General features: G+C 39.7%; 2 protein-coding genes across 5 annotated transcripts in view; one reads left to right on the top strand and one right to left on the bottom strand.

Moving 5' to 3' along the window:
• tmem145 (transmembrane protein 145) overlaps positions 1-15,039 on the top strand; it is a 43,096-nt gene extending 28,057 nt beyond the window's left edge. For 2 of the 3 annotated variants that reach the window (XM_066672184.1, XM_066672271.1), the window contains exons 13-16: positions 1,141-1,313; positions 2,581-2,701; positions 5,174-5,359; positions 10,483-15,039. In XM_066672184.1, the coding sequence (XP_066528281.1) occupies positions 1,141-1,313; positions 2,581-2,701; positions 5,174-5,359; positions 10,483-10,716 (714 nt within the window). In that variant the 3' untranslated portion in view covers positions 10,717-15,039. The remainder of the gene's footprint in view (positions 1-1,140; positions 1,314-2,580; positions 2,702-5,173; positions 5,360-10,482) is intronic. The other variant, XM_066672334.1, reaches the window with a different exon arrangement.
• Positions 15,040-20,055: 5,016 nt separating this feature from the next.
• mrpl17 (mitochondrial ribosomal protein L17) lies at positions 20,056-22,260 on the bottom strand. Of its 2 annotated transcripts, none has more exons than XM_066685438.1 (4): positions 22,169-22,260; positions 21,849-22,075; positions 20,845-20,913; positions 20,056-20,393 (listed from the first exon to the last, which is right to left on the bottom strand). In XM_066685438.1, the coding sequence occupies exons 2-4, from the start codon at positions 22,020-22,022 to the stop codon at positions 20,133-20,135; spliced, it is 504 nt and encodes a 167-aa protein (XP_066541535.1). In that variant the 5' UTR covers positions 22,023-22,075; positions 22,169-22,260; the 3' UTR covers positions 20,056-20,132. The 2 variants fall into 2 exon arrangements, with proteins under 2 accessions (XP_066541535.1, XP_066541543.1); XM_066685446.1 differs by having other exon boundaries at positions 22,182-22,248.
• Positions 22,261-24,000: the final 1,740 nt, after the last annotated feature.

Below are 24,000 nucleotides of genomic sequence, written 5' to 3'. Positions count from 1 at the left end.
ATGGATTGGTGACTCAGAAGTGTCTGTAGGTGTGAGTGTGTGAATGTGTGTGTCTGTGTTGCCCTGTGAAGGACTGGCGCCCCCTCCAGGGTGTGTTCCCGCCATGTGCACAATGAGTCCAGGTAGATTCTGTGTACTGAACTGGATAAGCGGTTACAGATAATGAATGAATGAATGAATATAGAGGTCAATGTAAGTAATACCTGTTAAAAATTTCCAAGAAGAATTCTCAGATTTCAAAACAGAATATTTTCACAGGCACTAGATTAGACCACTGTAAATTGTTTCTGATTGGTTGCTCTGCTATCTCATTTGAACTGGCTCACGCAGCAAAAACAAAACTAAATTGTATGTGAACAATATATTTTCACACATTTGCGAATGATATCTGGTTGTGCACAAAGTTTTCAAACATGCCTAAATATTTCTGCAGGTGCAAATCTTATTACACATTCATGAACTTATTTTTATTTAAGTTCACACATTCAGATGTGTATGCAGTGTATGCATATTTTTCACAAACACGCAGAAGGTTATATGGAACTACAGGCTGTGAAATTATTTGTGAAAATCCTTTTACAAGCTCGAAATATTAATGACTCTTTTTTGTTCCCATACACAAGGCCTCAAATTAAATTAAAAAAAAGAAGGCTTGAAGAAGGAAGACAGACTTGTCTTAAAGTGAAATTCATGCTTAACTGGGTTTAAATTATTTTCCTGTCTTACTTTCATGAGCATAATTCAAGTGATATTTGCTCTCACCTATTCTGTTCTATGCTTCATTTAGAGCTCTTTTCATATAGAATACAAATGGCCTGCATACTGGACTGAATGCGAGAGCTTGAGTTTAGATGGTTTCAGGCTGAATGTTGTAGAGTATTATTCATTAAATATAACATTATGGAAATAGCTTGAGAATGTGTTTAATAAAATGGCCTTTGCAGAAGGAGATGTGGAAGTTTGTAAGCTTTACTTATAGAAGAGTGTAAAATAAGAAAACACAATACAGGTCCTGGAGATGAAACTGTGTGTATGAAATTAACACACTTTTAAAATCTGCAATTATTCTAGAATATGGTACAATTGTATTCCCTAACTGTGTGTGTATGTGTGTGTGTGTGTGTGTGTGTGTGTGTGTAGTTCTTTGACCCAGGTGAGGTGTTGTATGCCTATGACAGTCCTGCTGGATATGGGCTAATGGGTCTGCAGCTGCTAGCCTATGTGTGGTTCTGCTACGCTGTCCTGGTGTCTCTTAAACATTATCCTGAGAAACAGCCGTTCTACATCCCCTTCTTTGCTGCATACACGCTTTGGTGAGTTTAAAAACCTCCTAGAACATAGTGATGTACTCTTCTCATAAGCTTTTAATACCAAAACATGGTATACAGCATGGGAATATTTTACTTTATTTAATAAAGATACATACATTGTGTCTATCAGTACGTAGTGAACAGACTACATAGGCACCATTTAGCAGCACAGAATTGTGTTTTTATTTACTTTTATTTACTTAGGATGTGGTCACTCATACTTTAATCTTTATAGGCTGTGAGTGTTAGCATGTTAGCAGTCTCTCAAGCTTATTGTTTAGTCTTGTGAAAATTAGTACTCCACTAAAATATTAAGCTTGAGCTTTGTTGTAAAGCCCCAATCTCACTGGGTTTTTGCATTTCGATTAAATTTGATTGTGAAATGGGCGTGGCTGTGAGCAGGGTTAGGAGTCAGCGCGGTAAACAGCCCTCCATTTTGGTTCAGCAGGTTCATATCTGAAGAGCACTGGTATTCTCGCAGCCGCAGCTAAAATGAAGAGTTATCAGATAGTTTTGTTAGCTCTATTTTTCACTGTTACTTTTGCTTGTGTTGTATTTTGTAACCCACAAAAACATCAATTTGGAAACCATTACCGTCAGCATGTTGGTTCAGACAGAGCAGAGAGAGTCCAGCGCGTGTCAGAGGCCGGAGCAGCTGTGCTATTGGCTGGAGAAGCATATCAATAGGTGTGAGCGTGTGAGGGAATGTGTGAGTGTGTGTTGCCCTGTGAAGGATTGGCACACTCTCCAGGGTGTGTTTCCAGTTATTCCGGGTAGGCTCTGGACCCACCGTGACCCTGAACTGGATAAGGGCTACAGATAATGAATGAATGCCTGCTCATTAATGTTGAACTTGTTGTGAAACTTCACAGGTGAAATTTATTCAGTCGGAAGTTGTGCGCACATAATTCACCTTTGGTCGAGAATGACATTAAAATGAATGCAGTTTCACATTTTTTCATTAATTAAACACTTATTTTGTGGACACAAACCCAGTTTATCAGTCTATTTGTTAAATATTTTTACTTCAGTAACTTTAGAAGGAAGTTGAAATAGTTGCTATTTTATGAATGAATTATTTTATCATTGTGTAGTTGTAATGCATTTATTATTATTATTTTTTAGAAGGTTTAATTTTGGGTAAAATACTGCCTACCTACAAACTTGCAAGACTCTTTGTTGATACAGCTGCAGTAAGCATATGGTTTTGCAATGCTCTAGTTGTGATTCAGATGTAGAAATATGTTATTACATATCACACTCTTGTTAGGTTTTTTGCCGTGCCTGTCATGGCCCTGATTGCCAACTTTGGAATATCTCGCTGGGCAAGGGAAAAGATTGTCAATGGCATTCAGCTCGGCATCCACCTCTACGCCCATGTGGTTTTTCTAGTAAGTTTAATTTTCCATGTGTTATACATTAATTTTATGGTAATGCATTTGCCAAATAGGAATTATTATGAGCTTAAAAACCCAGGTGCCCATGAAAGAGCAAAGCACAGAAAGTCAGCCAAGGTGGTCTGGAAAATATTTACAGGTTATACATTTTTTTTTATATCCCAATTCTTCCAAACCATACACAGAAGAACAGTACAAGATCAATCAATCGATCGATTTTCGCAACAAAACATTGTCACAAAGCAGCTTTACAGAGATCCGGGTCCAAGTCTCCTATGAGCAACAGTGGCAAGGAAAAACTCCCTCAGCACACGAGGAAGGAGTCTTGGAAGGAACCAAGACTCATACGGGGAACCCATCCTCCTCGGGTCGACACCGGAGACAAAACAGAGAACAGAACATAAGTAAAAGTGAACTGATGACAGAAGAAGGGGTTATAGTAATGTGAATGTAGAATATTAGTGATGTATGAGTCTGAGGAAGGAGGAGGTGCTCAGTGATTCTGTGGGAGTTAAAAGTAGGTGCAGAGTTAATTTGAGATAAAACAGCATGGCCAATCATGATAGTGTAGATGAGCCAGGATCTTGTACAGGACACACAGGAGCTGGATCAGGGCAACACCTGGAGAGCAGCAAGATGCAGAGTCCATCCAGTTACAATCTTTCATGTAATACTTACCAACACATTTTAACTTCCCAAAACTGTGCACATGTAGGTTAATTAGTGTCTTAAAGCAGTGCCTGTTAGACATGAGACACCAAATAACTCTCAAGCATTCAGCTAAGTTTCTAATTTTCAGACAAACATAGCATCTCCAAATGTATATTTTGCAGGAGAAGAAAAATACACTCTTAAATTTGAGTGGTCTCTTTTTCAATATCTGATCCACTCATACCAGCACAACACACACTAACACACCACCACCATGCAGCTCTGTGGACATAGTTTAAATTTGGTGCAGGAAGTCTCCAGGGAGTTTTTGTTCTTTGAGGTTAAAGAGACGAAAGGGGAGTTGAAGGTGGTCTGAGCGAATGAGGGTCAGTGCGTGCTCTCGAGAGCCAGGGGAGAGGCAATGTGTGAGTTGTGGAGTCCTGCTGGTAGGTGAGGGGTAGTTGGGAAGTTGGCTGTTTGAGCTCTGGCAGTAGTTCTGGGCTCCTACAGTCTGATGTTGAGAAGAGAGTAAAGCATGGAGCAAATCACTGCTGTCCAAATAAAAAACATGATTTTCTATTTTTTTTATTTATTACATCATTTGAACACAGCAGTTGTCCTTAACATTATGTGAAAATTCCATGAGGAATGGACCAATAGAAATGCTCCAAATTTGTAGATATGTTTTTCTTTAGACAGTGACGAAATAGAAGTTGAGCGGGAATCCAAAAAGGCGAGAGAGAGTGAGAGAACAGTGGGTATACAAAGAGGTTTTAAAGGCTGGAGGAGAAATTTAAAAGAAAACAGAGGGTTCATACAAGCCACACCTTAGGAGTCTTTATCAAAGTCCTGGAGCCCAGCAGGAGACCCGTATTTGAAGGAGCCATTAGGGGCTGGGAAGTGTGGCTCCAGCGGGCTCATCAACTATGTTTGATTAGTCCCCTATCTTGACATGGCTGAGGGAGCTGTCAACGGAGCAGGCGGCCGGATCGAGCTTTGTATTGGAACTTGTTGGTGGTGTCACACGGAATGATCAATAAAGCTCCACTGAACCATACAGGAGAACTCTGTCATTCTATAATTACAGACTAGTCCAGACATGCTGCTAGTGTGTTAAGCTGGTACGAGTGGATCAGACACAGCAGTGCTGCTTGAGTTTGTAAAAACTGGGTCCATTCTCTGTCCACACACTGTACTACAGTAACTCATCTGCTGTAACACATGAGTCCTGTGGTGGTCCTAATCACTGAAGAGCAGGGTGAAATGTGATAAGAAAGTCTTTAGAACTACAAAGTGCTCCTGCATGGTCAGTGATACAGTGGAAAGTGAGTGTAGTCCACGGATCCAGAGGTCATTCAGTGTATAAATATATATTATGTGAATTAATTCCAAACCCGCTGCCACCACGCATAATCCATGTTTCAAGAAGCTGATAGAGCGTACTGAACCGTTACCTTCACTTCTCTTCAGTACAATTCAGTCGCCTGCAGCCATTCATTTACTTAAACATTTATTAGATATATTAAATATTCATGTTACACACACATCAGACACCACATCTATAAAAACAGCATAACTGCAGGATATTATTGTGCTGAAATGTGTGAAACAAAATGAACTGCCATTTTTGTCCCACTTTACATAGCACTATCTCTCTTTCTTTTTCCCTGTTTCTCTCTCTCTCTCTGTCTTTCTCTCTCTCTGTCTCTCTCTTTCTCTCTCTCATTTTCTCTTTCTCTGTCTTTTTCTTTCAATACACACTTAATCTCTCACTGTCTCATACTCTGCTTTTCTCAAAATACATTTCTCCTAAAGGCCATCACGCGTCCATCGGCGGCCAATAAGAATTTCCCATACCACGTGCGGACGTCTCAGATTGGTATCCTGCTGTCTAGCCCTAAAGGAATGGGGACAGAGAGCTTCCCTCATCATGCTTATGGAAACAGCTCTTTCCTGGGAGACTCACAGCCAAACTTCACAGAACTGTTCTCCATTCACTCAGTAAGTAAGACCAAGAGGTGATATTTTCTGAGGTGATCAACCACCAACGTGCCTTCGACACATTCCAAAACCTTTGTAACGGAGGCCATTTGAGACTAGGAACATTGTGAAATGTTCAAAAAATGTGTAAAACAGGTGATAAACGTGTAACAGAATTGTAGCCCTAAGAAGCATTTTGCACGTTTTACAGCAGCATGGCTCTATAATTAATGAATATCGATTCGTGTCATCCAGTTCTGTCTAGCGTTGACAAATACACACAGCTACAGAGGCCTTGTACGTGTTTTCAATGATAAATTAGGAAGGAAATATAAAGGAATGTTGTGGACATTTTTACTAACATTTTTGAAGTAAAAGCAGATTCTAAATAAGAAATTACAGATTTTCAATTTAAAAAGTTTCTCCCCAATAGTCCCATCATTATGTAAAATATGAATAAAATAAATAAATCTTAATTAATAAAATTAATTATGGTAAATTCTGTTTAAAATCATAACATTCTGTTTTGTGTTTATCATTCAGTCATTAATATTTCAGTCCAGTTATTATTATTTGGGTAAGTTTTTTTCCATAAAAATTTAAGTACAGCCTTTTACACCTAGGACTGAAAGGACAAGCTGCAGCGTATTCGTGACACAGAAGGGAGGATATTTTTTCATATTGCTGCACTGCTGAGAAAGAGAGATAGACAGATTTATTTCATTTCTCTCCAAGGTGTGATCTGGGGATTTCTGAATTCTAAAAGGGAGCTTAAACATGCTTACTCGCCTCCAGTGCTACCAAAATGGTCCCAATTGTGAGGTTTTTCAATAGAAAGATGCAAATCTCTCTCTCTCTCAGTCTCTATTCTCCCCATTACTTTCTGTACAACACCTTATTGAACAGTGTGGCAATACAGAAAATCACAGTCTGTGATGAAGTGTACAGTATTGGAAATGGCTGCCTATTCTTTGGGTCCCAGATGTAAATGACTGAATCCTGCAGGCTGTAATTTTCCTGGGGTATTGGGTTCTACCTTCACCTTGAGTTATTGTCTGTGGCTGACTGGAGGAGAGTGGGGTGCCATGTGATGGACTGGTACTCTATCTAGGGTTTGTTCCTGCCTTGCACTCAATAGTTGTGAGTGGGCTCTGGATTCACCATGGCCCTGAGCAGGATGAAGCAGTTATTGAATATGAATGAATGAATAATGTTTTTTTGGGTTGAAATTTTTGACTCAAAAATAATAAAATGAAAGTGAGTTGACTGAAATAGTGTTGACTCCATAATGCAGAAGTTTAAACTGAATACTTTGGGTTTCAATTTGCTTTTGAACTGTTTATAGTGTCTGTGTGTGTCTGTGTGTGTCTGTGTGTGTGTGTGTGTCTGTGTGTCTGTGATTGTGTCTGTGTGTCTCTGTCTGTCACTCTGTGTCTGTGTGTCTGTCACTCTGTGTCTGTGTGTGTGTGTTTCTGTGTGTGTGTTTCTGTGTGTGTGCGTCCTTGTGTCTGTCTGTCTGTCTGTGTGTGTCTGTGTGTTTGTGTATCTGTGTGTGTGTGTGTGTGTGTCTGTGTCTATGTATGTGTGTGTGTGCGTGTGTCTGTCTGTGTGTGTGTGTTTCTGTGTATGTGTGTGTGTCTGTGTGTTTCTGTGTCTGTCTGTGTGTGTGTCTGTGTGTGCCTGTGTGTGTGTGTCTGTGTATGTGTGTGTGTCTGTGTGTTTCTGTGTCTGTCTGTGTGTGTGTCTGTGTGTGCCTGTGTGTGCCTGTGTGCCTGTGTGCCTGTGTGTCTGTGTGTGTGTGTGTGTGTGTGTGTGTGTGTGGGTCTTACATATGTAAGATGGGGTGCAAGGGACAAATAAGTGGAGGTACCTGCAGAAAAGCATCTTTATTAAATAAGAGCATAAAACTAAACCAAACAAAAGGAGAAACAAAACAGGAACTAATCTAAACTAAGAGTAGAGAGGACTGAGAAAGAGAAAAGCAAAGCAAGACCCAATGGACCATTAAATATATGGGATGCAAATCCTGCCAAAATTAAAATGTAAATAAAAACAATAAAATGAAAATTCAAATACAGTTTTGCCTTTTCTTTTTCTGTACGTAACATTATCATGACAATATTAAGCATGGGTCAGCACTGACTCTTTTGTCATTTCATTTTCAAAACTATTCTGGTATTCCATGTTGAAATCTAAAATGAAAACGCTAATGAGGAAAAGAAAATTCAAACACCACTTTAGATTTGCTTTTTCTTCATGAACTGGATAATAAAAGCCAAAATGAAATGTGTATTTAGATTTTCATTTTCAACTGCAGTCTGCACCAGATCAGACTAAATTGAAATTAAAATACAAAATGGATAAATAACAGTCATGAACAACATGCAAATATATGTTGGTTAGCAGTGGGCGGGGCTACCCTCCTTGTTTGTAGTGTGACCCCCGCAGAGCTGCTGGGCGAAACCTTGTGGAAAGCAGAGCCCTGGGTCAAAGCAGTCAGCTGCGAGGGCATATGTATTTATGCATTTATACATTTATTTATTTATTGTTACTTTTTATTACTTTTATTGTAGAAGTAAGCTATAATATAAAAACTGACAAATAAAATTCAAAGTAAAGTAACAAATATTGTTATTGAAGAATACTGATATCAATATGTTCTCAAGTCCTGCACCTGCATGTGCCTGCCTCTGCACCTGTCTCATTCTCCTCTTATATGTGTAAGGGCCTGTTACCACTCACTGCAATCACTGTGAATGTTCCACACTATTTTTGTGTATGTACTCATCTAGAGATAATGCACAATGTGTGTTGTTTCCCAGGGTAAACTGAATGAACTGTGCAGTAAGTGCCTGATATGCTGCGCAAGTACCGCATGTGTGACACTGGCTCTGGTCTTGAAGTCTTATGATTGGCTAGTTTGCTGTGTTGTTGTTGTGTCTGTTCTGTGTGGATTTGGGGCTGATTTTCATGTGTGTGGAGTGTGTATTTATCCTTTGTTTTGCCAGTAAACTTCTTGTTGCGTTTGCATTCCCTCTGTGTCTCTGGAATCCGTGTTTGTGGCATCAGCCTTTGATAAGTGGAATTGATTTTGAGAAGTCTTATTGAAGGGCGGCACGGTGGCGCAGCAGGTAGTGTCGCAGTCACACAGCTCCAGGGGCCTGGAGGTTGTGGGTTCGATTCCAGCTCCGGGTGACTGTCTGTGACTGTCTGTGTCCGTGTGGGTTTCCTCCGGGTGCTCCGGTTTCCTCCCACAGTCCAAAAACACACGTTGCAGGTGGATTGGCGACTCGAAAGTGTCCGTAGGTGTGAGTGTGTGAGTGAATGTGTGTGTGTCTGTGTTGCCCTGTGAAGGACTGGCGTCCCCTCCAGGGTGTATTCCCGCCTTGCGCCCGATGATTCCACATAGGCTCTGGACCCCCCGCGACCCTAAATTGGATAAGCGGTTACAGATAATGGATGGATGGAAGTCTTATTGATTTTGAGAACCCAGTTATGTTGCGTTAAAGGGAAAATGATATGCAGCTTTCTCCACAAGTTAACACAGTTCCTACGTACCCTTTTTAACTTAACATTACAGCTTCTAAATCATTGTGATGCTCTGCTGAACTGTAATGAGGACAACAGAGCCATTTTTCAATGCTACTCTGGGCTCATCACTGCAGAAACTGCACTATGTAACAGTGTAAGAGGGAAGGAAAACACCCCTTGCTTCTCCCTGCCTCGTTGATTTCAGCACAGTGCTGTAAATAGGAATCACACCTAGGGGAGCCTCAGAAGCAAAAAAAAATTACCTAGTGTTTCTTTAATGATTTGAAGAAAAGGATGTCCAAAATAAAAAAGACATGAAAATGATCATCAGAATGTATGATATATGTATGTAAATTATTTAAATGCTTAAACATTTGTTAATTAATACCTCTCATAATGTAAATAAATCATGCTAAATTTATACTTTAAACAAATAAATGAATGTGCATTAAATAATAATAAATTTACAAGAACAGCATGCTCTAACAAAGCTCAGCTCAAGCTTAGTGCACTTCATTTGTTGCTTAGACAACTGACAAATATGTAAACTTAAAAATCCAGTTGAATTATTACTTTGCAACACCACGTAAAGAGTTACAAGTTGTAATCAGTTGTGCTCTCATTAATTTATGATAAAACTCCTTGCAGACTGTGACCCAAGACCCCTGCTGCTACATAACTAGTTCACCTACAGCGTCATGCCCCAAGCAGATAAGAAAGAAAGGCCACGAGGTCTTATTAGTATAGTGTGATGCACTTTTGTGCACGCTTGTGTGGGTTATACCACTGGGGCAACCACTGCATTATACCAGCCACACAGATGTGCTGGGGTCTGTAATGTAATGTAAAATCATCTCAGCTCCTGAATGTATTCTGTACCATTGCCCACAGTGTCTATTTTTACTGTCTACTACTTTATTCAGTATTAATGTCAGATTTCATGTCATTAAGGAGCATATTTCCATCCTCAAAGTGTTTACTGTGCTTTGTTTTCGTTAAAGACAGTTATAAGTTTTCAATATGTTTACAGCTTTCAACACTAATGAGAATTAATGGCTCAAATACGTATTCTTCAGTGTGTTTACTACATTCTGCTTTCTTATAAGTTCATGACATTAATATTTAATTTAAGTGTGTAGTGTATAATTATAATGTAAAAATCAAACATGCTGCCTTTTTGTCATTTTATAGTAACTGTTATGTAGGATTAAAAATTATGAACGTTAACAAGGAAATCACCATTTTAAATCAAACTAAACCCCACTTCACACTTGTTTGGACATAATATCATCTCCAAGAGCAGAACAAATCTGTTCTCATGATTTTCACACATTTTCTTTAATGGAACTTATAACCAATAAAGTGACCAATAAATTCCTCTCACTTGCCGTCTTCAAAATACTTCATTTTTAGGTTGTTTTTGTTAAACAGGATGATGATTATCATTTTTAATACTAAGCATCAATTACAGTGAAGTGACAAAAAAGCAGGAGAATGGTTCAATTGTAATTATATGTTACACATAAATGCTTTAAAAGCTATTTTTACACCTAATAAGTTTCCTAGAGACTCAGTAATACATGAAGAATATTATTTCTATTTGTATATTTCAGGTCCCTGTGAAGACCATAGATGAAGCAGTGGGATGGAAGGGACAAGAAGTCGCGCGGAACAGTGACCAGAAGATCATCACCACGACAGCTGACCTGTCATCCACCTTTAACCCGCCTCCTCCACCTGTCCCGCCGCGCTGCTCCACCCTCACCCCGCCCCCTCCCAGACTAGCCTCTCACTTTACAGAGTATTTCAGCATGCAAGGGGGAACGCTGATGGGCTCGAAAGCGTAGTTCAGGAGTCAGATGATCTTGGGATTTGGAGAAAAGTCCAAGTGAGAACACCCAGGTCTGGTTTCTGAATATTGGTTCATTTGTGAAAAAGGATACCTACAGAACACTGTACAATGTTCAGTTCCCTGCTCAGATGGTTTGCAGCAGGATTTGCAGCAGAGGAACAATATAGGGTTAAGTGTTAAAGTGATGTGTAAAGAAAGAAATAAAAAGCAATAAATATTTCAGCCAGATGATGGAGATTCTTCAGAAGACATTTTGGATGTAGACAGCACAGAATTTCAAAAATGAGTGGTGAGAAGTGTACAGAATTTTGAAATACAAAGACTTTATGTGAAAATAGGACAGAGGCCTGTAAATAATGACGCACATTATGGTGTCCTAGCATTTTTTAAAACTTTATTTATATACATATTTCTTTATTTTAAATGATGCTGTTACCATTTAAAATATCATGCTTTTCTTTGAGCCAGAGCATCTCCCTTAAAAAAAAAAAAAACAAAAAAAAAACAATGGGCCTCATTCATGAAATGCAAGTAGAATTAATTTGCGCATAAATCATTCATTAAACATTTTTTCGTGAATGTTTAAAATATTCAAAGTCCCAAAAAGTCAAACAAAATTTACACCTGCTTTTGAAAATGCATAAAATGTATGTAAAAGAAGCTGGGATATCGTTGACATGGCTGCACTTGAATTAAAATGAATAGAAAATTAATCAGGATGCATTTAGCGTATCCACAGGTGTGAGTGTGTTCCCGCCTTGCGCCCAGTGATTCCGGGTAGGCTCTGGACACACCTCCACACTGAACTGGATAAGGGTTACAGACAATCAACCAATGAATGAATAACTGAATTAATAAATATTTTTTTTTAAATCAAACAAAATATTTTCAATTTATTCATATGGATAATTTAATTATGTTAATGTTTAGGGTCTATATCACCCACCTGCGTAAATATCTGATCGGGTTCAGCACAGAGAACTCAGCATTGGATACGATACTCGTTAATTCGCTGACAGCACTGACTCACTGGTTAGTTGCTGTTAACTTTGGAGATCCATTATATTGTATTTGTGCATTTCAACATTTCAGAGCTGGCTTTGAGAAGGGAGTCCCAACAGATCCCATGCTATTCCTGTATCTGTGCAGGTGCTGTCCATGTGCTTGGCTCCTTAGACACAGGGATGTTACGGACAAGTATTTCCAAGCCCTCAATCATCCAAGCGTCATTCCAGGAACTTTACACGAGGTTATACTTGACACAGTACAACTGGAGTGAGGGCGTGCTCCGCAAAACGAGTCACGGTGTTGCTCCTGCTCCCTGTTGCTGTGCCTGAAAGTTTTAACATACTTCATACAAAACGAACACATCTAAAGGAGCTCTTACAAAGCAGGTACAACTCCACAGGCATTTATCCCTCTGTGAGAGAGTAGAGATAGACAAATGGTCCGTTTTAAGTGAACGCCTTTGTTGGAATACCTCAGTCCTTTCTTATATGGTGGTAATTTGAAATTCTTGGGCATGGATTATGGTAATGATCTGCTAATTGTGAAGAAAAGTCCACGGCCTCCCAGTCTGCAAACGATTGGTTATTCACTAACACTTTCTACTGATGACTCCTGGGTTTCTCAGAGTTTGGGAATCTGGAATCTCGTGTTTTATGAAGGTTTCATGAATGAGGCCCAGTGCCAGCATTTTGGCAAAGAATCTCATGTTTCACTTGTTGTTGTGTGTGAATAATATTTGATGGATTTTCTGTGAGAATAGTGATCAGATTTATTTTAGAGGCAAGAGAAGTTAATGCATCAGCTTGTGTTTATGTCTCCAGTGGAAAAAAAGAAAAAAACAGCCACCACCTCCCCATCTATGGCCTCGTCTTCATTCTGAACTTTAACACTAGTGGTTGGACTACTACGTCATGTTAATTTTGCTTATTTCACATAACCCTTTAAAGCAGATTTAAAGTCGTTCCCTAATCTCCATATTAACAATTAAGCAAAACATGGCAGAAGACGCCTCGGAGGCAGTGCAACATTTGAATTGTATTCAGTTGAACACCTTTTGCTTTGATGATATTTCATTACACATCCGACAACTGAAAATTGAGATTTTCTGTCAAAACGGTGATGCTGTCATTTAATTGCCACATTTGTTTTTTTTTTTAAGTTTTGAGAAAGAGGTTTTTATAAAAAGTATATGTGTCTTGTCTGTATAGTTCAGAAAAAACAACTATATATTTTTATTCACTTTGAAACCATATGCTGATGTTTAAATGTGCAATGGCAAACTTACTGACACCAAGGCAGTATTTGTACATCATGCATGTTTGTGCTGTGTCTTCAGCTTCTATCCGGTGTAAACAGTGGTGCCTAGTTTGCAGAGTTAGAGATCTAATTTTATGCAGCATGTGTTGTATAGTTTAAAAGAGGAAAAAATATCTTACTGTTGTTGTAGATGATGAAGGAGCCACTGTAGTCCTTTAAAATCTTAATCCCTAATCCCTGCGCAGTGTGATAGGTGTCTCACTCCTCAGATTTATGTCAGAGTATGGGTAGGGGAGATTTAAAGCTTAATATTTAGATTTTTTTTTTACAGTGGTACTAGTTGTACAAGTTTTCCTGTGTCATTATATATAGGATGTGTTGCCCTCATTAGTATTCTGGTAAACAATAGGGGAAAGGAGGACTCGGCCTAAAACATGGTGATTGCTAAGAGTTTTAAAAGTAACTGTACGATTAATAATAGTTCAAACAAGCAACATTCACATTTCTGCAGCCCAACTCTCATTTCACAAAAGATTTTAAGGCTGTGTTGTTCAAGGCTATCGCTAATGACTTATTTGTTAGTACGGACCACGCCTGTAAACGGGGAGATGATGTTTTTGGGCAGGAGTTCACTGTGGCTTCAGAATGCGTACAAAGCCAAACTGAGGGCTGAGAGGAGGGGTTCATGGTCCTACTCCCAAAATAGTGTATTGCATAACTTCAATTCAAGAAGTATAGCACTAAAATGTATTTATAGTGCAATTGTTCCCTATTTATCCGTTTTCTATTGTTGTGCCGGGGTTATTAACTCTGCCTCGTGTGAACATATGAAAAACTTGCCCCACACAGCCTAAAAGATAGGCCCCTCCCCCATTACTCACTAGGGTATTCAGCGATGTTGTTTCCCCTTTCCTTTCTAAAATAAAAGGGTGTCCTTTGACTTTTGACACACCCCGTATAAATATCACCTGCTTATCTCTGAGGAAACTGGTACATTGTATATACCTCATAATATTTGTAGACAGAGGTATAATTTATTAGGCTTTTTTATCTTTAGAAAGTTATCATACTGGAATCACAGCATTGGGTTCCAGGGACGCCATTTCATTCCTGTGATGCTTTGTTGATGCTTGACTAAGTTGTTAAAGTTATCCAAACAAAAGAAGACAGTAAGTTTCTGAAATATTCTGAGCATCTATCAATTTTTATCTTACTTTAAAACACAAGAAAACATTGAACTTGAAACATACGGCCACACATTCGTAGCTTCAAAACTTTGAAAAGTCTCTTGTATGAGCATGAGGTCTGGCAACATAAGACATCATTTAACAGCTTTTATGAGTTAAACACAGCAATATAATCATTGCATAGATGCTCCAAATATAATTCATTTTAAAGCTACAATTAGAATGTTTAAAGTAGCACACTAACGTGTTCCTGAAAGCATTTGTTGAAGCACTTTTGCTTCCATAATGAATCTGGCTCTGGATTTTAAAGGACGGATGTGTTCTGTGACATGCCTCAAAAAATTCCATATTCTTAAAAAAATGTCCATTTCATTTTTTTTTTTTAAATCAATCAAACGTATATGCCATAAAACCAAACTCCAGATTAGTTCCTGGTTGAATAAGTCTTCCTAAAATTCACTTGGAGAGTACAGATGAGAGATGACAGTGCATCTTCTATATGAAATGAGAAATTCATCATGTTTACAGCATTTTCAATGTCCATAAATTGGTGCAATTTTAAAACACCCTGATTGTAGCTTTAAATCCTGATGGCATGATTCATCTGTCTCTTGGCTGAAAGGCTGAGCTGCTGATAGATGTGAACACTTCAAAAGCAATGGCAGGGACAAAGATTAGAGAGTGAGAACGTTTTGAATTTATGACTGAAGACAGCACAGCCCACCTGGGAGCACAGCAGATAGATTCAGTAAAGAGCACATTTCATGCACTGTTCACAACCAGTGTATTTTAATAGTGACCAATGAATAAATGACTTAAATGTGCTGTACATAGTCGTTTTTGCCAAATTAAACTGGTCTGGTTTAATAACGTGGCTCATGTGTCTGAATCTTTTTCTTACGAAGATAAAAGAATGAGTGCATTTTAAAACATAAACATTTTTGGGTGGAAATTTTTGACTTTCTCCAATCCTCTCCAAACTCACACTCTTTGTAAGAGAAACCCAGACCTAGATGAGGACGCTTGTTAAATTCTCGTATGTTGTTCCTAAGCTGAGATCTGACCACCCCACCTTCAACACATTTGATTCATACCAATTATATTTGAAGTGGGATGGTGTTCAATTACCACATATTCAGTCCAGTTCAAATACGTAACGAGTGAGATGTCCAAATAAAAGTCTGAGTACTTTTTAGGAAAACATTATTTTTATTTAAAAAGGAAAAAAAAACATTTATCCATGTGTCCCATGTCCCCCCTGATCTCATATCTGTTTTTAGTTGTAAAATTCCACTGTCAAATACCCATTTATTTTTTAATTGGAATATATTGGACGTGTGATCAGATCTCGGCTTTGCAGTGAGAGATCTCGAAAACAAGACCAGCTCTGTCTAAGTCTGAGTCTCCTTTACTCATGGGGTGAGTTTGTAGAAGATCGGAGACCTTAGAATCTACACCACATATTTTTTCACCTTAAACTCTGAAACAATTACTTCTATTGTCCAAAGTTTCTCTTTCTCTTTCTCTTTGGACACTGTACGGTTGAAGTTATTGTTTCAGGGCGAGGAAAACAAAACACAAACACAAGTCAGTTGAGTGACAGCATGTGGCTGCAGCAGTAAACGGTGTTAAATCGGTTCATTAAACAGTCATCGTTCACAAACAATCTTCGAGATCTCTGAAAACGTTGTCGTCTTATTTGTCCGTGAGCTAGGTTTAGTGAGAGTAAAACAATACGACAAATAAAGTAGAATGTGATAAAGCAAACAAAAGAACTAAGTTATTTTAAAAAAGTGAGTATTAATCTTGCTTGATTCTTCTTTAATCTGTTTTTTATGTGTCATAGACGTGTGTGAGGATGGTTTGCATATTTACTTGCAATTTAAAAAGTAAAAAGCTCTACACCGCCCTCTGCTGGAAGAGAAAGATTACAGCAAACCGCATCCTGCAACCTCTACACCGCCCTCTGCTGGAGGAGAAAGATTACAGCAAACCGCATCCTGCAACCTCTACACCGCCCTCTGCTGGAGGAGAAAGATTACAGCAAACCGCATCCTGCAACCTCTACACCGCCCTCTGCTGGAGGAGAAAGATTACAGCAAACCGCATCCTGCAGCCTCTACACCGCCCTCTGCTGGAGGAGAAAGATTACAGCAAACCGCATCCTGCAGCCTCTACACCGCCCTCTGCTGGAGGAGAGAGATTTTATCTTACCGCATCTTAAAGCCCACGCGGCCCTCTGCTGGAGGAGAGATGTTACAGCCTACCGCACACTGTAGTCGCTACACCGCCCTCTGCTGGGAGAGAGAGGTCACAGCCTACCGCATCCTGAATCCGAGACGCCCACGGCTGGAGGGACGTTTCATATTACTCCATTATTTATTAAAACGTGCTGTGTGATCAAACACACACTCCAAAAATATTTTAATAAAGAAAAAAACAACATAACTTGGTTAATTTGGTGCTAAATGCTAACAACAAAAACAGCAGCAGGAAGTGGACTGAGTTAGTTAGTTATTCCATTACATTTTAGGCCCACTTTTATAAAATAAAGTACACGATTACAAAATTAAGGGTTAATTTCCAGATTAAAGTCATAAAGTGTTGTTTAATTTATTAAGTTATTATCGTAAATTATGTAAGTACAGCTGTACATGATTTAAAGTGTTTTTGTGTATTATTATTATTATTAAAAATATTTAAATATATTTAAAAATTCAAACATTGGCCTGATTTTTTGTGGTAAATGTTGTGTAGTATTTAAAATAACAGTTGTCATAACACTTTGTTTTGTTGAAATAATAACAATTGTCATTATTATTGATAATTTCGATTACTGTGGTCTTTATCTCCTTATTTTTGAGCAGCAGGAGACCTGTCTAGGAGAAACAACACAAACTTTAAAGGAATACTACATACATTTTTTACCTTAAAACTCCAGCTTCAATTTCATTCTGATGCTCCACTGAGTTGTAATAGGGAGAATAGAGCCTATGTTTTTGCTACTCCAGTGTCAGCACTGCAGAAACTGCACTATGTGACTTTTGGAGGAGGGTGTGAAACCTTGATTTCAGTGCAGTGCTGTAAAAAATGGATTACACCCTGCAACTCTAGTGGGAGGGGGAGGTGGGGGCAGGTGCAAAAACATCAAATCTTACATAGTTTTCATTTAAGAATTTTATAATTTTCTATAATTACTATTATGTTATACAAACACATAACACCTTTAAAATCTAATTGTACACGTGATACTTTGGACTTTCAGTAACAAGAACAGTTTTAACATCTAAAACTTTGTAAAAAAAATAAAATAAAAGTGTTCCCATAGATTGAGCACAATCACGGCCCCTTTATATTAAAGCAGTTGTAGTCAGAGTCAGTGTTGCTAGCACAATTAAAACACCCCGGCTCAACATGAAACAGGGGTCTCCCATAAGAAGTGACATATTTTTGTTTCATTTACGACTTCTGCAGTTGTTTTCCTAATTCACTGAGCTCTACCTACGTCTCCTACAGGGAAATCTGACTTCATTCCTATGGTATATTGCACCCGTGTTTGTAACTAGACTGGTTACCTCTCAGCTAGGTTCTAGCCACATTTTAGTACCTCTTCCCATCCTCTTGGTGTCAGTAGGGAGGTAACCTTGGAATGTGTATAAACAGAGGCAGCCAAGCAGGAAGTACTGAGAGAATGGTTTCCTGCTGGTAATATCCTTGTTTGTTTTTTTGGCCATTTTTCTAAATGTTAAAAAGTCATACGTGTACTTTAAGTGTTTATATGCTGTTTTGCTAATGCTAAAGCTATAGTTGCTGTTGTGTTTGATTGTTATTGGTAGGACTACTTAGCATTGGTTTTAGGCTCAGTTTTCCATTCTTTTTTATGCAGAAGGAGATGTTATATGCCTTAGACTCTGTGGACAGGTCTGGGTTGGCGAAGCTAGGACGTACCTGGACTATCTTGTTCTTCATGCCGACTTCATTCCTCCTCACCATTAGCTGCTAACACCTGCTGCTCTCCACTATTACAGAGGCCTACTATAAGAACTGTCTACCACCTGGTGAAAAACATTGTTCTTTAAGTCGCCAAAGCCAAAAACCGCAATGTAGCCTATGGACCCCATCCAATTCAGTTGTGTTGCAATACAGCACTTGCATTGGGGTTTAATGGCCGGGAGTGTGGGAAAGTGAGTGCCATCTAGTGGTGACATATGCTTCCTGCAGGACATGGTATACATGGATATTTTTATTTAATTTTATTTTAAAACAAATGTTTTCCTAAAAAGTACTCAGACTTATCTTTGGTCATCCCACTTTTAATATATTTTAACTAGACTGAGTATGTGGTAATTGAACACCATCCCACTTCAAATATATTTGGTATGAGTCAATTACCATGAGGGTGTCTTCCTAAAATTCAAGTGCATCTTCTATATGAAATGAGAAATTCATCATGTTTACAGCATTTTCAATGTCCCATAAACTGGTGCAATTTTAAAACATTCTGGTTGTAGCTTTAAATCCTGACGGCATGATTCATCTCTCTGAGCTGCTGATAGATGTGAACACTTCAAAAGCAATGGCAGGGACAAAGATTAGAGAGTGAGAACGTTCTGAATTTATGACTGAAGACAGCACAGCCCACCTGGGAGCACAGCAGATAGATTCAGTAAAGAGCACATTTCATGCACTGTTCACAACCAGTGTATTTTAATAGTGACCAATGAATAAATGTGATGTACATATTCCTGTGACAATGGTTTAATTCATTCATTGTCTGTAACTCTTATCCAGTTTAGTGCAGCGGTGGGTCTAGGGTGCCAAAATCAATGGGTGTAAGGCAGGAACACATACTGTAGGGGGCGCCAGTCCTTTACAGGGTGACTCTCACATTCACTCGCACCTATGGACACACACACACCTACGGACGCTTTTGAGTCACCAATCCACCTACCAACGTGTATTTGGAGTGTGGGAGGAAACCAGAGCACCCAGAGGACACCCACGCAGACACGGAGAACACACCACACTCCTCACAGACAGTCACTGGGAGCAAACCCACACAGACACAGGGAGAACACACCATACTCCTCACAGACAGTCACCCGGAGGACACCCACACAGACACAGGGAGAACAGAGAGAACACATCACACTCCTCACAGACAGTCACCCGGAGGAAGCCCACACGGACACAGGGAGAACACATCACACTCCTCACAGACAGTCACCCAGAGGAAACCCACGCAGACACAGGGAGAACACACCACACTCCTCAGACTGTCACTGGGAGGAAACCTATGCAGACACTGGGAGAACACACCACACTCCTCACAGTCACCCAGAGGAGACCCACGCAGACACAGGGAGAACACACCAAACTCCTCACAGACAGTCACCCGGAGCAGGACTCGGACCCACAACCTCCAGGACCCTGGAGCTGTGTAACAGAGACACTACCTGCTGCTCCACCGTGCCCCTATGAACTCGATAAGCAGTTACAGAATATGAATAAATTAAACACAGTGGCATCTAATCATCCGTGATTTGTCCTTTAATTCCTCTGTCAGCACAAGTGTCATCTAAACATTACGACCATTTATAACATTCTTTAAGTAACCCAAATTTATTTCTATACACATTGTGCATTCCCTATTCCTTTGGGCTTGTATTTATTTATATTTTTAATAAATATACTTAAAATAAAATAAAAATAAAAATGTTCAACATCTACGTGACCTGATGTGCTTGGATACCTCTAATTCTGTTATTATTTCAACAAGGTAACAAGTTTCCCAGGCTGTATAAATATAATTGGGAGGCGAACTTTTGTACTCAACTTTTCACCCACAATACTTGAGCAATAAAGAGATACATACACTAGGTTTACATCGTTTATTAAAAATTGCATCCCCTACCCCACAGACAAAATTATATAAAGTGACAAGTAACACCTGAGTCCTTTATGAGTCCTTGTTTCCAGAAGCCTGCTTGGTGCGCTCTTCTCTGTAGCCTTTTAATAGTTGGTTAACCAAGTTCAGTTCATTTTCTTTTTTAACAGGAAAAAGAGGTGGGAATGGGTTGCCCTTATACTCAATAACTGCCATAGCAGCACGATCCAGATTTTCTCTGTTTGGAAGACGGGCCATCCGTGTATACCCACTTGACTCGTTTTCAAACCTTGGAGCGAGAACTTTAAAAAGCTTTGGAATCAAATCCTTCTCCTGAAATATACAAAGAAACCAAATTAAGAATACCTTTGTGTATTATAATAGAAATGTTCAATATTAGAACTGCATTGGATTTAAATATCACAATATTTAATATGATAAATGAAAACAACAACAGTACTGTAATATATTACAGAATACAATTCAGGATTTAAGATCTGCAGCCCTTTAAATGGCGTGACTTGCAATCAGGCGACAAGTACAGAGCCCCTGAAGTCCTATGGTGGAAAAATATTAGAGACTTAATCGATTGCACAGCTTATTAAACTATGTACAGCACTGTGACACTACAATTTCCCTCGGGATCAATATTATCTCATTTTATTTAATTAATTATGTATTTATTTATGCTGTCTGCCATGCTATCCATATCCATTGTGCCCCCTATACATATCCATTATCATGTAAATGCAATTAAACATACCACTGAATATGTATTACTTACCGTGAGCCAAAAATCTGCCATTTTCATTGACTTTTCATTAGTGTCTCCTTTTTTGGCATAGTCAATCAACTGGCAAGGGGAAAAACAAAACAAATTTCAGAAACTCAAATTCATTAATTCATTCAACAACCTGAAATTAATTTAAACAAAAATATATTCACAGTCATATCAGAATATTATGACCACCTCATTTCTACACTCTCAGCTCCACTGTCCACAGGAGCACTTTGTAGTTCTACAATTACAGTTCATCTGTTGCTCTGCATACACCGTTTGCCCCCTTTCGTTGTGTTCTTCAATGGTCAGGACCCACACAAGGCCACAACAGAGCAGGTATTACTAGGCTGGTAGATCCTTCTCCGTGAAACAGCAGTGCTGCAGGAATTATTAAAAAGGAAAAAACCCTCCGCATGCTGCCGGACTGAGAATAATCAATAAAACTCAGCCAGCGCCATCCTGTGGGCAGCACCATCTACAAAGTGGACCAACAAACGTAGTTGTGTCTAACAGAATGGACGATGAGCGGACCGTGTTTAAAAACTCCAGCAGCACTGCTGTGTCTGATCCACTCGCACCAGCACAACACACACCACCACCACGTCACACCTGCTCTGTGGGGGTCCTGACCATTAAAAAAAAGAGTGAAAGGGGATGAACAAAGTAAGCAAAACAATAGATGGACTACAGTCTAACTGTAAAACTACAAAATGATCCTGTGACATTGCTGACAATGATTCACCATCCTTTGGGGGTACTGCCTAATGAAGAACAGGATGAAAAGGAGCTTGCATTGTAGGCAGGACAACAGGGGGCTACAATCTTTAATTGTAGAACTTCATGTAGCGCTAATATGGCAAGTGGAGCTGATGAAATGGACTATCTTTACAGAATTGTAGTTTGTGTGTGTGTCGGTACTGTACCGTAGCGCGGAAGGTTATTTTCTGGAAGGAGTCATGAACGTTGATGTTGACCCCACAAGCCAACGTTATTATTCTAGTCCTCACCTTTTCGGCGTAAAATCGCACCTCGTCGGCTCGTGCTCTGGTGGTCTCTATCCTCTCGTGCCGAACCAGTCCTGTCAGGATGTTCCGCAGCATGTTAATGCGGGACTCGGGGCCGAGGCCCATGCGGCGGGCGACCCGTCCATGAGAGATCAGCGCGCGAAGAGTGAGGCGCATTCCGCCGAGGAACTGTGAAGGAGTTCAACTCCCCCTTACTTTAGACACAGATCCTAGAATATAGAAATATGTTAGAGACTTAAGCTGTACCCTCAGATCCCAACGTATACTTAAATATATCTAAAATATCACACCAAACCACATACAAACTACAGTAACCTTCACAGCAGCGTAACACTCCGGTCACTGTCGGCCATGAATTTCAAAATCAAAGTCCTACAACCCTGGAAGGACTTTGATTTTGAATATACACACACATATATTAATACTAATGGAGCAAATATAAAATATTAACGACACGATTAAAAAAACGGATTAAACCCGTGTAACAAAAAAGGACAAAAGAGAAATAAATACTCTAAAAATGTTTATTTTGTCACGGATGGGATATCAATGCAGTGTTGATAGCAAACAGGACTGGGCAATAAAAGAAAAAAAAAAACATAAAAAAGCTTCTTATTACCATCTAAAGTTAGTATGTGCTGGGAAAACAGCAGGATATTTAAGATACACGATGACACAAATGCTGTTGTACTAAATAGTAGCACAGATGTCATACAGTCAAATAACTATCAAAGCAGATATTCAGTACAATATTACCTATTATATTCATCCATTCATTCAATGTCTGTAACCCATATCCAGTTCAGGGTCGCGGTGGTCCAGAGTCTACCTGGAATCATTGGGCGCAAGGCGGGAATACACCCTGGAGGGGGCGCCAATCCTTCACAGGGCAACACACACACTCACACATTCAACGTGTGTTTTTGGACTGTGGGAGGAAACTGGAGCACCTGGAGGAAACCCACGCAGACACGGGGAGAACACACCAACTCCTCATAGACAGTCACCCGGAGGAAACCCACGCAGACACAGGGAGAACACACCACACTCCTCACAGACAGTCACCCGGACGAAACCCACACAGACACAGGGAGAACACACCACACTCCTCACAGACAGTCACCCGGACGAAACCCACGCAGACACAGGGAGAACACACCACACTCCTCACAGATAGTCACCCGGAGCGGGAATCGTACCCACAACTTCCAGGTCCCTGGAGCTGTGTGACTGCAACACTACCTGCTGCGCCACCGTGCCAGCAACCACTGTGCCGTTTATATATAATATAAATTATATTATATTATATATTTTTTAGAGTGTAGAATGTCTTATAACCTTTTACAAAAGTTCTAAAACTCTTTTCTAGATAACAGTAATATGTGATAACAGACTATGATTTGTTTGTTTAATTAATAGTTTATTGTTTGGGCATGGGTATCAGCCGGGTGCTCCGGTTTCCTCCCATGGTCCAAAAACACACGTAGGTGGTAGGTAGGTAGGTGTATTGGCGACTCACAGTGCCCATAGGTGTGAGTGTGTAAGTGAATGTGTAAATGTGTCGCCCTGTGAAAGACTGGCGCCCCCTCCAGGTTGTGTTCCTGCCTTGTGCCCAGTGATTCCAGGTAGGCTCCAGACCCATTGTGACCCTGAACTGGATAAGGGTTACAGGCAATAAATGAATTAATTAATGATTTGGCACCTCTGACTAACAAATAATCCTGATAAATGACCTGAACTGTTTCCAAGCAACACATACCCAGCTGTCCTAATGTACATTTACTTCTATAATGATTTAAACTTGGGACAGGAAGGATTTGAGCTCCATGACTGGCAGGAAAACAGGGGCAGGGGAGTGAAGGAACAGTGCTGTCTTCTTCCCTCAATCCACAGCTGTGTTGCCCTTGAGTAAGGCACTTAAAACCCCAACCCCTTCCCAGGCACGTGGGATGTTGCCTGCCACTCTAGACCTGTCTACCCCTAGTGCACTTGAGTATGTGGGTGTGTGTGTGTTCACTGCCAGGAATGAGTTCATAAAAAGCAAAAAAACAAGAAGCATTGCAGGGGTCACAGAGGTAAAGCAGTGAAGGCTGAAGAGACAGAGGAGTGAAAACCGTCCAGTCCATAAGCATCC

This window comes from Hoplias malabaricus, chromosome 1 (genome assembly GCF_029633855.1).
Source record: "Hoplias malabaricus isolate fHopMal1 chromosome 1, fHopMal1.hap1, whole genome shotgun sequence".
Classification (NCBI taxonomy): Eukaryota; Metazoa; Chordata; class Actinopteri; order Characiformes; family Erythrinidae; genus Hoplias; species Hoplias malabaricus.
This window is presented reverse-complemented; position numbering and strand designations above follow the sequence as displayed.

What these genes read in the sequence shown, in the direction of transcription:
- mrpl17 (XM_066685438.1), bottom strand. Translation starts at nt 22,022, where the DNA reads ATGCGCCTCACTCTTCGCGCGCTGATCTCTCATGGACGGGTCGCCCGC. An exon ending in TGCGATTTTACGCCGAAAAG is followed by an intron (nt 20,914 to 21,848) that starts GTGAGGACTAGA and finishes TCCCCTTGCCAG; the next exon opens with TTGATTGACTATGCCAAAAA. An exon ending in TGGCAGATTTTTGGCTCACG is followed by an intron (nt 20,394 to 20,844) that starts GTAAGTAATACA and finishes TGTATATTTCAG; the next exon opens with GAGAAGGATTTGATTCCAAA.